The 17,500-nt window shown below is 47.5% G+C and overlaps 1 protein-coding gene across 1 annotated transcript in view; it reads left to right on the top strand.

The window, feature by feature from the left end:
* LOC110525177 (extracellular matrix protein FRAS1) overlaps positions 1-17,500 on the top strand; it is a 312,474-nt gene that overhangs the window by 145,063 nt on the left and 149,911 nt on the right. The window contains exons 15-18 of the mRNA XM_036979249.1: positions 812-952; positions 1,253-1,393; positions 4,041-4,220; positions 15,751-15,891. Of these exons, the coding sequence (XP_036835144.1) occupies positions 812-952; positions 1,253-1,393; positions 4,041-4,220; positions 15,751-15,891 (603 nt within the window). The remainder of the gene's footprint in view (positions 1-811; positions 953-1,252; positions 1,394-4,040; positions 4,221-15,750; positions 15,892-17,500) is intronic.

Genomic DNA, 17,500 nt, shown 5'->3' with positions numbered 1-17,500 from the left:
GGTTCTGAGAATGTTTTACTCTGGTTCCAGGGAGGTTCTGATAATGTTTTACTCTGGTTCCAGAGAGGTTCTGAGAATGTTTTACTATGGTTCCGGGGAAGTTCTGAGAACGTTTTACTCTGGTTCCAGGGAGGTTCTGAAAATGTTGTACTATGGTTCCAAGGATGTTCTGAGAATGTTTTACTATGGTTCCAGGGAGGTTCTGAGAATGTTTTACTGTGGTTCCAAGGATGTTCTGAGAATGTTTTACTCTGGTTCCAGGGAGGTTCTGAGAATGTTTTACTCTGGTTCCAAGGAAGTTCTGAGAATGTTTTACTATGGTTCCGGGGAGGTTCTGAGAACGTTTTACTCTGGTTCCAAGGAAGTTCTGAGAATGTTTTACTATGGTTCCGGGGAGGTTCTGAGAACGTTTTACTATGGTTCCAAGGATGTTCTGAGAATGTTTTACTATGGTTCCGGGGAGGTTCTGAGAACGTTTTACTATGGTTCCAAGGATGTTCTGAGAATGTTTTACTATGGTTCCGGGGAGGTTCTGAGAACATTTTACTGTGGTTACAGGGAGGTTCTGAGAACGTTTTACTATGGTTCCCTGAAAGTTTTCCTGGGAGGTTTTATTAACGTTCTGAGAATGGAAATGATAGGTTATTGAAGGTTATTACAGTGCCTTTAAGTGTACTGTAAGTAACGTTCTGAGAATGGAAATGATAGGTTATTGAAGGTTATTAAGTAATGTTCTGAGAACATGTTTGAATAAGCTACGTTTTATAAGGTAAAATCTAAATCTGACTGTTTGTGTGTGTCATTCCCACAGCGTGCGACTCATCCTGCATCACCTGTTACCCCGACAACCCCAACTGCATGAGCTGCCCCCCGGGCTCTGCTATGCATCATGGGAAATGTATTTCCCACTGTCCGGATCAGCATTACCTTGACAGTCATGGCCACTGCAGAGGTCAGCACCTCCTCACAGAGTTTACATTAACTAAAAAATATATTAAAAAAACATTTATTGGATAGTCAATTGCAGACAAGGTCCAACCAAAACTTGCCTTCCGCTTTCAACCAAATTGTAGGGGTACGGGGGGGGGCAGATTTTACTGCCCACCATAACTCTATTAACCAATAGGCTTCCTCACTGATACTATATGTGTTAACTATGTGTATTAGTGCTGGGCTGGACCAAAACCCTGCACAAACTGTATACTCCTAACAGGTTCCTACAGTGTGATTGACCTCTGACCTCTTCTCTCAGCCTGTCACAGCTCCTGCTGGTCCTGCTCCGGCTCCGCTGTGTCCCAGTGTTCCCTCTGCACCCAGGGACTGTCCTTCCACCAGGGCCAGTGTCTGGAGGCCTGCGGACAGGGGCTGTACCATCAGGATGGGACCTGCCTCAGTAAGTGACTGGGTTCGGGTTAGAGGCAAACTGGACCATCAGGATGGGACCTGCCTCAGTAAGTGACTGGGTTCTGGTTAGAGGCAAACTGGACCATCAGGATGGGACCTGCCTCAGTAAGTGACTGGGTTCTGGTTAGAGGCAAACTGGACCATCAGGATGGGACCTGCCTCAGTAAGTGACTGGGTTCGGGTTAGAGGCAAACTGGACCATCAGGATGGGACCTGCCTCAGTAAGTGACTGGGTTCGGGTTAGAGGCAAACTGTACCATCAGGATGGGACCTGCCTCAGTAAGTGACTGGGTTCTGGTTAGAGGCAAACTGGACCATCAGGATGGGACCTGCCTCAGTAAGTGACTGGGTTCTGGTTAGAGACAAACTCTACCATCAGGATGGGACCTGCCTCAGTAAGTGACTGGGTTCTGGTTAGAGGCAAACTGGACCATCAGGATGGGACCTGCCTCAGTAAATGACTGGGTTCTGGTTAGAGGCAAACTGGACCATCAGGATGGGACCTGCCTCAGTAAGTGACTGGGTTCGGGTTAGAGGCAAACTGTACCATCAGGATGGGACCTGCCTCAGTAAGTGACTGGGTTCTGGTTAGAGGCAAACTGGACCATCAGGATGGGACCTGCCTCAGTAAGTGACTGGGTTCTGGTTAGAGGCAAACTGGACCATCAGGATGGGACCTGCCTCAGTAAGTGACTGGGTTCGGGTTAGAGGCAAACTGGACCATCAGGATGGGACCTGCCTCACTAAGTGACTGGGTTCTGGTTAGAGGCAAACTGGACCATCAGGATGGGACCTGCCTCAGTAAATGACTGGGTTCGGGTTAGAGACAAACTGTACCATCAGGATGGGACCTGCCTCAGTAAGTGACTGGGTTCTGGTTAGAGGCAAACTGGACCATCAGGATGGGACCTGCCTCAGTAAGTGACTGGGTTCTGGTTAGAGACAAACTCTACCATCAGGATGGGACCTGCCTCAGTAAGTGACTGGGTTCTGGTTAGAGGCAAACTGGACCATCAGGATGGGACCTGCCTCAGTAAATGACTGGGTTCTGGTTAGAGGCAAACTGGACCATCAGGATGGGACCTGCCTCAGTAAGTGACTGGGTTCTGGTTAGAGGCAAACTGGACCATCAGGATGGGACCTGCCTCAGTAAGTGACTGGGTTCTGGTTAGAGGCAAACTGGACCATCAGGATGGGACCTGCCTCAGTAAGTGACTGGGTTCTGGTTAGAGGCAAACTGGACCATCAGGATGGGACCTGCCTCAGTAAGTGACTGGGTTCGGGTTAGAGGCAAACTGTACCATCAGGATGGGACCTGCCTCAGTAAGTGACTGGGTTCTGGTTAGAGGCAAACTGTACCATCAGGATGGGACCTGCCTCAGTAAGTGACTGGGTTCTGGTTAGAGGCAAACTGGACCATCAGGACGGGACCTGCCTCAGTAAGTGACTGGGTTCTGGTTAGAGGCAAACTGTACCATCAGGACGGGACCTGCCTCAGTAAGTGACTGGGTTCTGGTTAGAGGCAAACTGGACCATCAGGATGGGACCTGCCTCAGTAAGTGACTGGGTTCTGGTTAGAGGCAAACTGGACCATCAGGATGGGACCTGCCTCAGTAAGTGACTGGGTTCTGGTTAGAGAAAAAAGGTGATCTGGATCATCAGGATGATACTAGTTTAGCTTTTGAAGCATTATATAGAGCATTATATAGAGCATTATACAGAGCATTATATAGAGCATTATACAGATACAGAGCATTATACAGAGCATTATATAGAGCATTATACAGAGCATTATATAGAGCATTATACAGATACAGAGCATTATACAGATACAGAGCATTATACAGATACAGAGCATTATACAGATACAGAGCATTATACAGATACAGAGCATTATACAGAGCATTATACAGATACAGAGCATTATACAGAGCATTATATAGAGCATTATACAGAGCATTATATAGAGCATTATACAGATACAGAGCATTATACAGAGCATTATACAGATACAGAGCATTATACAGAGCATTATATAGAGCATTATACAGAGCATTATACAGAGCATTATATAGAGCATTATATAGAGCATTATACAGAGCATTATATAGAGCATTATACAGAGCATTATATAGAGCATTATACAGAGCATTATATAGAGCATTATACAGAGCATTATATAGAGCATTATACAGAGCATTATATAGAGCATTATATAGAGCATTATATAGAGCATTATATAGAGCATTATATAGAGCATTATACAGAGCATTATACAGAGCATTATATAGAGCATTATACAGAGCATTATATAGAGCATTATATAGAGCATTATACAGAGCATTATATAGAGCATTATACAGAGCATTATACAGAGCATTATACAGAGCATTATATAGAGCATTATACAGAGCATTATACAGAGCATTATATAGAGCATTATACAGAGCATTATATAGAGCATTATATAGAGCATTATACAGAGCGTTATTATATAGAGTGTTATATCCCAGTTTTATAGCTGGATTTCACTATGTCTGTATTGGGCTGCTTTAATTTCTCCATTCATGTATATACATACTACATCCCTGCCACTCATCCTGCAGGTTGACTTAGTTTGTTCTCTGTCCCGTCAGACTGCCACCCATCCTGTAGGACATGTGTGGGTCCCCTGTCCTCTGACTGTCTGAGGTGTCTGAAACCAGAGCAGGCCCTGCAGCCACGGACCAGTCCGCCTCACACACCACTACCTCACGGAGTGTGTGTGGCCCAATGCCCTGCCCCATTCTACCTGGACACACAACACACATGCAGAGGCAAGTAGAGAGTGTGGGGGGGGGGGGGGGGGGAGGGGGGGGTGGAAGGTGTGTGTGTGTGGGAGGGGGAGGGGGGGGGTGGTGGAAGGTGTGTGTGTGGGAGGGGGGGAGGGGGTGGAAGGCGTGTGTGTGGGGGGGAGGGGGGGGAGGGGGGAGGTGTGTGTGGGAGGGGGGGGGGGTGGAAGGTGTGTGTGTGGGAGGGGGGGGGGGGTGGAAGGCGTGTGTGTGGGGGGGAGGGGTGGAAGGTGTGTGTGTGTGGGGTGGGGGGGGGGGGTGGAAGGCGTGTGTGTGGGGGGGGAGGGGTGGAAGGTGTGTGTGTGTGGGGTTGGGGGGGGGTGGAAGGCGTGTGTGTGGGGGGGAGGGGTGGAAGGTGTGTGTGGGGTGGGGTGGGGGGGGGGTGGAATGTGTGTGTGTGTGTGTGTGTGTGTGTGTGTGTGAGCGGGGTTCACACACTATCAACATTAAACCTACTATACAAACTAACACATACAGAGTCTTGGGAAAGTTTTCTGACCCTTTGACTTTTCGCACATTGTGTAACGTTACAGCCTCATTATAAAATGGAGTAAATACTTGTTTTTTTAAATCATCAATCTACACACAACATCCCATAATCAGGGTTTTAGACATTATTTTTGCAAATAATATAAATAAACACAAATAAATAGCAGACATTTTAGCAAATATATTAAATATAAAAACAGAAACACCTTATTTACATAAGTATTCAGACCCTTTTGCTATGAGACTCTACATTGAGTTTAGATGCATCCTGTTTCCATTGATTATCCTTGAGATGTTTCGACAACTTGATTGGAGTCCACCTGTGGAAAATTCAATTGATTAGACATGATTTGGAACATCTCACACCTGTCTATATAAAGGTCCTACAGTTGTCAGTGTCTGTCAGAGCAAAAACCAAACCATGAGGTCGAAGAAATTGAGAGCTCCCAGACAGGATTGTGTCGAGTGACAGATCTGGGGAAGGTTACCAAAAAAAGTCTGCAGCATTGAAGGTCCCCAAGAACACAGTGGCCTCCATCATTCATAAATGGAAGATATATGGAACCAACAAGACTCTTCCTAGAGCCGCCCGGCCAAACTGAGTAAACGGGGGAGAAGGGCCTTGGTCAGAGAGGTGACCAAGAACTCAATGGTCACTCTGACAGAGCTCCAGAGTTCATCTGTGGAGATGGGAGAAACTTCCAGAAGGACAACCATCTCTGATGCACTCCACCAATCAGGCCTTTATGGTATAATGGTAAGACGGAAGCCACTCCTCAGTAAAAGGTACATGACAGCCCACTTGGAGTTTGCCAAAAGACACCAAAAAGGCACTCAGACCATCAGAAACAAGATTCTCTTGTCTGATTAAACCAAGACTGAACACTTTGGCCATAATGCCAAGTCTGGAAGAAACCTGGCACCATCCCAAAAACCATTCAAAAAATATTTGGGGAGGAATTAAAGGATCACAAATACTTCTAATAGCACCACACCTAAAACAGGAAAATAATGAATCAAAGGTCCAAAGAAATTGCCAAAACCACTGCACTAAAATGGAGAAATTCAAGCGAGCAGAACTACAATTTAAGAAAATTGGCGATTGTGAATATTTTAGTATTCATATTTAAGAATAAAAAGTAAATTCTTGTCTGGAAAGGGAAAATGGCTGTCACACCACACCACACCACACCACACACACCACACCACACCACACCACACCACACACACCACACCACACCACACCACACACACCACACCACACCACACACACCACACCACACACACACCACACCACACTACACACACCACACCACACCACACATACCACACACACCACACACCACACCACACCACACACACCACACCACACACACCACACCACACCACACCACACCACACTACACACACCACACCACACCACACTACACACACCACACCACACCACACCACACTACACACACCACACCACACCACACCACACACACCACACACACACCACACTACATACACCACACCACACTACACACACCACACCACACCACACACACCACACCACACACACACCACACCACACTACACACACCACACCACACACACCACACCACACCACACATACCACACACACCACACACCACACACACCACACCACACCACACACACCACACCACACACACCACACCATACCACACACACCACACCACACACACCACACACACCACACCACACCACACACATCACACCACACCACACCACACACACCACACCACACCACACCACACCACAAACACACACACCACACACACCACACACCACACCACACCGCATACATCACACCACACCACACCACACACACCACACCACACCACACCACAAACACACACACCACAAACACCACACCACACCACACCACACACACCACACCACAACACACAACACCACACCACACCACACTACACACACCACACCACACCACACCACACACACCACACACACACCACACTACATACACCACACCACACTACACACACCACACCACACCACACACACCACACCACACACACACCACACCACACTACACACACCACACCACACACACCACACCACACCACACATACCACACACACCACACACCACACACACCACACCACACCACACCACACACACCACACCACACACACCACACCACACCACACACACCACACCACACACACCACACACACCACACCACACCACACACATCACACCACACCACACCACACACACCACACCACACCACACCACAAACACACACACCACACACACCACACCACACCACACACACCACACACCACACCACACCGCATACATCACACCACACCACACCACACACACCACACCACACCACACCACAAACACACACACCACACACACCACACAACACCACACCACACACACCACACCACAACACACAACACCACACCACACCACACCACACACACCACACCACACACACCACACCACACCACACTACACACACCACACACACCACACACACCACACAACTACACACACCACACCACACCACACACACCACACCACACTACACACACCACACCACACCACACTACACACACCACACCACACCACACTACACACACCACACACACCACACTACATACACCACACCACACTACACAAACCACACCACACCACACACACCACACCACACCACACACACCACACCACACACACCACACCACACTACACACATCACACCACACACACCACACCACACCACACACACCACACCACACACAACACACCACACCACACCACACCACACACACCACACCATACCACACTACACACACCACACCACACCACACCACACACACCACACCACACCACACCACAAACCACACCACACACATCACACCACACCACACCACACACACCACACCACACCACACACACCACACACATCACACACACAACACACACCACACCACACACACCACACCACACACACCACACCACACACACCACACCACACCACACTACACCACACACACCATACCACACTACACACACCACACCACACCACACCACACTACACACATCACACCACACCACACCACACACACCACACCACACCACACCACACTACACACACCACACCACACCACACCACACTACACACACCACACCACACCACACCACACCACACTACATACACCACACCACACACACCACACTACACACACCACACCACACCACACCACAATACACACACCACACTACACACACCACACTACACACACCACACCACACTACACACACCACACCACACCACACCACACTACACACACCACACCACATACACCACACACACACACACCATACTACATACACCACACCACACTACACACACCACACCACACCACACAAACCACACCACACACACACCACACTACACACACCACACCACACACACCACACCACACCACACACACCACACCACACACACCACACCACACACCACACCACACCACACACACCACACCACACCACACACACCACACACACTACACACACCACACCACACACACCACACACACCACACACATCACACCACACCACACCACACACACCACACCACACCACACCACAAACACACACACCACACACACCACACACACCACACCACACACACCACACCACACCACACCACACCACACACACCACACCACACCACACACACCACAAACACACACACCACACCACACCACACACACCACACCACACACACCACACCACACCACACACACCACACCACACCACACACACACCACACCACACACACCACACCACACACACCACACACACCACACCACACACACCACACCACACCACACACACCACACCACACCACACCACACCACACCACACACACCACACCACACACACCACACCACACCACACCACACCACACACACCACACCACACACACCACACCACACCACACCACACCACACACACCACACCACACACACCACACCACACCACACACACCACACACACCACACCACACCACACACACCAGGTACCAGGTACAAATTAAATCAGCAGTACAATTGATTCTCCAGGCCAGGTCTGGAATAGTCCCGCGCCCCTGATACTGTACATCACCCTTTAGATTTAGAACCTGTTACAACACAACAGGGAAGATGAAATGACCTGAAACACGCTGTTGAGATCTGATGCATCCACAGCCCAGGTGATGTAGTGTTATGCAGTCAGTCAGTAAGGCATGTAGGCAGTCAAGCAGGCAGGCAAGCAGGCTAGCAGGCAGGCGGGCGGGCGACCGACCGGCTGGTGCCTATCTGCCTTTTCCTCCTCTCCTGGCAGCTGAAGGAAGCTTCACAGCAGTTATTTTTAATATCCCTCCAGTACTGTAGAAGGAGATGGTAAACTCTAATAATGAAACAGATAGCGTTTCTCAGACGACGGACAGCTGAAGTTGACTAAATAGACAAAGAGAGAGAGAGGGTGAGGTTTGGAGAGGCCGTCTTTCTCGACGCCACGGTCTGTGAGTGATTTCTCGGTTTCCACTTTGACTTGGGAGGTCCCTATGCTGGGGTCTGTAACACACACAGACACACAGTGCAATCAAGAAGTTGCAATTTCCCTTGGCACCTGGGAGTACGGTGGTCTCTCTCTCTCTCATACACACACACACACACACACACACACCACACCACACCACACACACCACACCACACACACCACACCACACTACACACATCACACCACACACACCACACCACACCACACACACCACACCACACACAACACACCACACCACACCACACACACCACACCATACCACACTACACACACCACACCACACCACACCACACACACCACACCACACCACACCACAAACCACACCACACACATCACACCACACCACACCACACACACCACACCACACCACACACACCACACACATCACACACACAACACACACCACACCACACACACCACACCACACACACCACACCACACACACCACACCACACCACACTACACCACACACACCATACCACACTACACACACCACACCACACCACACCACACACACCACACCACACCACACCACACTACACACACCACACCACACCACACTACACACACCACACCACACCACACCACACCACACTACATACACCACACCACACACACCACACCACACTACACACACCACACCACACCACACCACACTACACACACCACACTACACACACCACACTACACACACCACACCACACTACACACACCACACCACACCACACCACACTACACACACCACACCACATACACCACACACACACACCATACTACATACACCACACCACACTGCACACACCACACCACACCACACAAACCACACCACACACACACCACACTACACACACCACACCACACACACCACACCACACCACACACACCACACCACACACACCACACCACACACCACACACACCACACCACACCACACACACCACACCACACCACACACACCACACACACTACACACACCACACCACACACACCACACACACCACACACATCACACCTCACCACACCACACCACACCACACTACACACACCACACCACACCACACCACACCACACCACACCACACTACATACACCACACCACACACACCACACCACACTACACACACCACACCACACCACACCACACTACACACACCACACTACACACACCACACTACACACACCACACCACACTACACACACCACACCACACCACACCACACTACACACACCACACCACATACACCACACACACACACCATACTACATACACCACACCACACTGCACACACCACACCACACCACACAAACCACACCACACACACACCACACTACACACACCACACCACACACACCACACCACACCACACACACCACACCACACACACCACACCACACACCACACACACCACACCACACACACCACACCACACCACACACACCACACACACTACACACACCACACCACACACACCACACACACCACACACATCACACCTCACCACACCACACACACCACACCACACCACACCACAAACACACACACCACACACACCACACCACACCACACACACCACACCACACACACACCACACCACACCACAACACACAACACCACACCACACCACACCACACACACCACACCACACACACCACACCACACCACACACACCACACCACACACACCACACCACACCACACACACCACACCACACCACACCACACACAACACACACCACACACACCACACCACACCACACCACACACACCACACCACACCACACACACCACACCACACCACACACACCACAAACACACACACCACACCACACCACACACACCACACCACACACACCACACCACACCACACACACCACACCACACCACACCACACACACACCACACCACACCACACACACCACACCACACACACCACACACACCACACCACACACACCACACCACACCACACACACCACACCACACCACACCACACCACACACACCACACCACACACACCACACCACACCACACCACACCACACCACACACACCACACCACACACACCACACCACACACACCACACCACACCACACACACCACACCACACCATACACACCACACCACACACACCACACACACCACACCACACACACCACACCACACCACACACACCACACCACACCACACACACCAGGTACCAGGTACAAATTAAATCAGCAGTACAATTGATTCTCCAGGCCAGGTCTGGAATAGTCCCGCGCCCCTGATACTGTACATCACCCTTTAGATTTAGAACCTGTTACAACACAACAGGGAAGATGAAATGATCTGAAACACGCTGTTGAGATCTGATGCATCCACAGCCCAGGTGATGTAGTGTTATGCAGTCAGTCAGTAAGGCATGTAGGCAGTCAAGCAGGCAGGCAAGCAGGCTAGCAGGCAGGCGGGCGGGCGACCGACCGGCTGGTGCCTATCTGCCTTTTCCTCCTCTCCTGGCAGCTGAAGGAAGCTTCACAGCAGTTATTTTTAATATCCCTCCAGTACTGTAGAAGGAGATGGTAAACTCTAATAATGAAACAGATAGCGTTTCTCAGACGACGGACAGCTGAAGTTGACTAAATAGACAAAGAGAGAGAGAGGGTGAGGTTTGGAGAGGCCGTCTTTCTCGACGCCACGGTCTGTGAGTGATTTCTCGGTTTCCACTTTGACTTGGGAGGTCCCTATGCTGGGGTCTGTAACACACACAGACACACAGTGCAATCAAGAAGTTGCAATTTCCCTTGGCACCTGGGAGTACGGTGGTCTCTCTCTCTCTCATACACACACACACACACACACACACACACACACACACACACACACACACACACACACACACACACACACACACACACACACACACACACACACACACACACACACACACACACACACACACACACACACACACACACACTCCTGTCTGGCTGTCAGCTGTAATCTCAGGAGAGGTAGAGACATGCTGTCTGACAGATTCTCGTGGATGTGACACAGAGAGACATACTGTACACAGAGAGACATACTGTACACAGAGAGACATACTGTACACAGAGAGACATAAACAAGGAGAGATACACAGGGAAACATACACAGATATACATAGTGTACACAGAGAGACATACACAGAGAGACATACACAGAGAGACATACACAGAGAGACATAGACAGAGAGAGACACACAGAGAGACATACACAGAGAGACATACACAGAGAGAGACACACAGAGAGACATACACAGGAAGACATACACAGGGAGACATACACAGAGAGACGAGGCTATACTGTACAAGGCTGTACAGTACGAGGCTATACAGTACGAGGCTGTACAGTACGAGGCTATATAGTATGAGGTTATACAGTATGAGGTTATATAGTATGGGGTTATACAGTACGAGGCTATATAGTATGAGGTTATACAGTACGAGGCTATATAGTACGAGGCTATATAGTACGAGACTATATAGTATGAGGTTATACAGTACGAGGCTATATAGTACGAGGCTATATAGTATGAGGTTATACAGTACGAGGCTATATAGTATGAGGTTATACAGCACAAGGCTATATAGTATGAGGTTATACAGTACGAGGCTATATAGTATGAGGTTATACAGCACAAGGCTATATAGTATGAGGTTATACAGCACAAGGCTATATAGTATGAGGTTATACAGCACAAGGCTATATAGTATGAGGTTATACAGCACAAGGCTATATAGTATGAGGTTATACAGCACAAGGCTATATAGTATGAGGTTATACAGCACAAGGCTATATAGTATGAGGTTATACAGTACGAGGCTATATAGTATGAGGTTATACAGCACAAGGCTATATAGTATGAGGTTATACAGCACAAGGCTATATAGTATGAGGTTATACAGCACAAGGCTATATAGTATGAGGTTATACAGCACAAGGCTATATAGTATGAGGTTATACAGCACAAGGCTATATAGTATGAGGTTATACAGTACGAGGCTATACAGCACAAGGCTATATAGTATGAGGTTATACAGCACAAGGCTATATAGTATGAGGTTATACAGCACAAGGCCAAATAGTATGAGGTTATACAGTACGAGGCTATACTGTACAAGGCTGTACAGTACGAGGCTATACAGTACGAGGCTGTACAGTACGAGGCTATATAGTATGAGGTTATACAGTACGAGGCTTTACAGTACGAGGCTTTACAGTACGAGGCTTTACAGTACGAGGTTATACAGTACGAGGCTTTACAGTACGAGGCTTTACAGTACGAGGCTATACAGTACGAGGTTATACAGTACGAGGCTATACTGTACGAGGTTATACAGTACGAGCCTTTACAGTACGAGGCTTTACAGTACGAGGCTATACAGTACGAGGCTATATAGTATGAGGTTATACAGTACGAGGCTTTACAGTACGAGGCTTTACAGTACGAGGCTATACAGTACGAGGCTATATAGTATGAGGTTATACAGTACGAGGCTATACTGTACGAGGTTATACAGTACGAGGCTTTACAGTACGAGGCTTTACAGTACGAGGCTATACAGTACGAGGCTATATAGTATGATGTTATACAGTACGAGGCTATATAGTATGAGGTTATACAGTACGAGGCTATACTGTACAAGGCTGTACAGTACGAGGCTATACAGTACGAGGCTGTACAGTACGAGGCAATATAGTATGAGGTTATACAGTACGAGGCTATATAGTATGAGGTTATACAGTACGAGGCTTTACAGTACGAGGCTTTACAGTACGAGGCTATACAGTACGAGGCTATATAGTATGAGTTTATACAGTACGAGGCTATATAGTATGAGGTTATACAGTACGAGGCTATATAGCACAAGGCTATATAGTATGAGGTTATACAGTACGAGGCTATATAGTATGAGGTTATACAGTACGAGGCTATACAGCACAAGGCTATATAGTATGAGGTTATACAGTACGAGGCTATATAGTATGAGGTTATACGGTACGAGGCTTTACAGTACGAGACTTTACAGTACGAGGCTATATAGTATGAGGTTATACAGTACGAGGCTATATAGTATGAGGTTATACAGTACGAGGCTTTACAGTACGATGCTTTACAGTACGAGGCTATATAGTATGAGGTTATACAGTACGAGGCTATATAGTATGAGGTTATACAGTACGAGGCTTTACAGTATGAGGCTTTACAGTACGAGGCTATATAGTATGAGGTTATACAGTACGAGGCTATATAGTATGAGGTTATACAGTACGAGGCTTTACAGTACGAGGCTTTACAGTACGAGGCTATATAGTATGAGGTTATACAGTATGAGGCTTTATAGTACGAGGCTATATAGTATGAGGTTATACAGTACCAGGCTTTACAGTACGAGGCTTTACAGTACGAGGCTATATAGTATGAGGTTATACAGTACGAGGCTATATAGTATGAGGTTATACAGTACGAGGCTATACTGTATGAGGTTATACAGTACGAGGCTTTACAGTACGAGGCTTTACAGTACGAGGCTATATAGTATGAGGTTATACAGTACGAGGCTATATAGTATGAGGTTATACAGTACGAGGCTTTACAGTACGAGGCTTTACAGTACGAGGCTTTACAGTACGAGGCTTTACAGTACGAGGCTATATAGTATGAGGTTATACAGTACGAGGCTATATAGTATGAGGTTATACAGTACGAGGCTTTCCAGTACGAGACTATACAGTGCGAGGCTATACAGTACGAGGCTATACAGTACGAGGCTGTACTGTACGAGGCTTTCCAGTACGAGGCTTTCCAGTACGAGGCTTTCCAGTACGAGGCTTTCCAGTACGAGGCTTTCCAGTACGAGACTATACAGTACGAGGCTATACGGTACGAGGCTGTACTGTACGAGGCTATACAGTTTTTTGCAGCAATTAAATCTACATTATCTCTTAACAAGGCACACCTGTTAATTGAAATGCATTCCAGGTGACTACCTCATGAAGCTGGTTGAGAGAATGTCAAGAATGTGCAAAGCTGTCATCAAGGCAAAGGGTGGCTACTTTGAAGAATCTCAAATATAACATATATTTAGATTTGTTTGAGCACTTTTTTGGTTACTACATGATTCCATATGTATTATTTCATAGTTTTGATGTCTTCACTATAATTCTACAATGTAGAAAATAGTAAAAATGAAGAAAGAACCCTTGAATGAGTAGGTGTGTCCAAACTTTTGACTGGTACTGTACATTATCCCAAAATGGTGTCAGTTTGTCACAAGACCACAGCATATGTAGTAGTGTGTCTGTATATTCATGGAGACTTGTAATGCTGTATCAATGGGCTTACGTTTCAATGTCACAAACCTAAATCCACCTCTTTTCTCTCTCTTGGGTCCATTTCAGAATGCCACACTTCCTGTTTACAGTGCACAGGAGGAAGTAGTCAGAACTGTACTTCCTGTTCCCCGCCCTACGTCCTCCAGGAAGGCCAGTGCGTCTCCAGATGTCCCCCAGGACACACCGTCCAGGACAACACCTGCCAAGGTAAGGAGACCCTTTTTCTACGCACACACGCAAGCACGCTCACGCACGCACACGCACGTGCACACACACCTCCCTTTTACAATGTGTCTGCATTCCATTACCTGGGCAACCAACACTGTCCACCCCACACATGAACTCACACACAGGAGACCCACGTTTTCAAACCCAGTCACTTAAAGAAGCAAATGAGAGGAAAGGGAACCCGTCTCAAATTATAATTTGAATACAAAAATATTGTGTAATTCCCTATTTGTTTGGGCTCTTTGAACATCCAGTTTTTGTTTTTACCCATCAAGGGATTCAAAAATGGACAACCTAGTGCTTCTAGCTGTTGAAGAAACCGTCGTAGTTTGCTATTGTAGCGTTTAGCACGGAAAAGCTATGCCAGTCGTCGATACGATTTATTCCTTCAATAACGAATGTCAACAACAACAAAAAAGACATTCAGCGGGCATTTCCCAGAGGCTGAATAAAAAATAATGGAGAGAAACATCATATTTGTGAGAGAAAACATTTTCAGTAACTGTGGATAGTCCTTCGGCAGTTCAGACGTTTTCTGGTCAATTACTTCTCCTTTTTGAAGAGTCTGATGTACTTTAAGTAAGGACGACATGCTATTCCCTATGTAGTGCACTACTTTTAACAGAGCCTTATGGAACCCTGTTCCCTATGTAGTGCACTACTTTTAACAGAGCCCTATGGAACCCTGTTCCCTATGTAGTGCACTACTTTTAACAGAGCCCTATGGAACCCTGTTCCCTATGTAGTGCACTACTTTTACCAGGGCGATATGGAACCCTGTTCCCTATATAGTGCACTACTTTTAACCAGAGCGATATGGGACCCTGTTCCCTATATAGTGCACTACTTTTAACAGAGCCCTATGGAACCCTGTTCCCTATATAGTGCACTACTTTTACCAGAGCACTATGGAACCCTGTTCCCTATATAGTGCACTACTTTTAACAGAGCCCTATGGAACCCTGTTCCCTATATAGTGCACTACTTTTACCAGAGCACTATGGAACCCTGTTCCCTATATAGTGCACTACTTTTAACCAGAGCGATATGGGAGCTGAATAGGGTGTCATTTGGAACACAGACAAAGTCACAGTCCGGTGCTGTAACAGCTTTCTCCTAAGACTCTTCAAGTTAATTATATTAACAGAAGGCTGCAATGTGGAGTCACTTCAATCTGCAACCCATTAGCAAAGCCTTGTTTGCCATCTAAAACGTAATTTGACCCTCCTGCGAACTGTCTTATATCTGCTTAATATCTCTGCTGTCTGTCCTCTACGGATGGGAAGGTTTATTGTCTCTGTTTTGGACAATAATAATTTTGGGAAATTTGAAGGAAACGATTGTGGTTTTCTAAGCAACCAATTGTCTGACCAATCATCTGGTTATCGAATGGTTTCTGAGGTAGGAGGAATGACACCAGCAGATACTGCAGGCATCCTCAAAGAGGGACCCGAATGATGCTCTTCCCGTTCACATGAGAATCCCTGAGCTCATATCTCAACTGCCATCCACTACTGTTGTGCCCTTGAGCAAGGCACTTAACCTCTAAAACCTCTAACGGCTCTAAACGGCTCTAAACGGTTCTAGC

This window comes from Oncorhynchus mykiss, chromosome 6, assembly GCF_013265735.2.
Source record: "Oncorhynchus mykiss isolate Arlee chromosome 6, USDA_OmykA_1.1, whole genome shotgun sequence".
Classification (NCBI taxonomy): domain Eukaryota; kingdom Metazoa; phylum Chordata; class Actinopteri; order Salmoniformes; family Salmonidae; genus Oncorhynchus; species Oncorhynchus mykiss.
The sequence above is the reverse complement of the archived record's forward strand: the minus strand, read 5'-3'. Positions and strand labels throughout refer to the sequence as shown.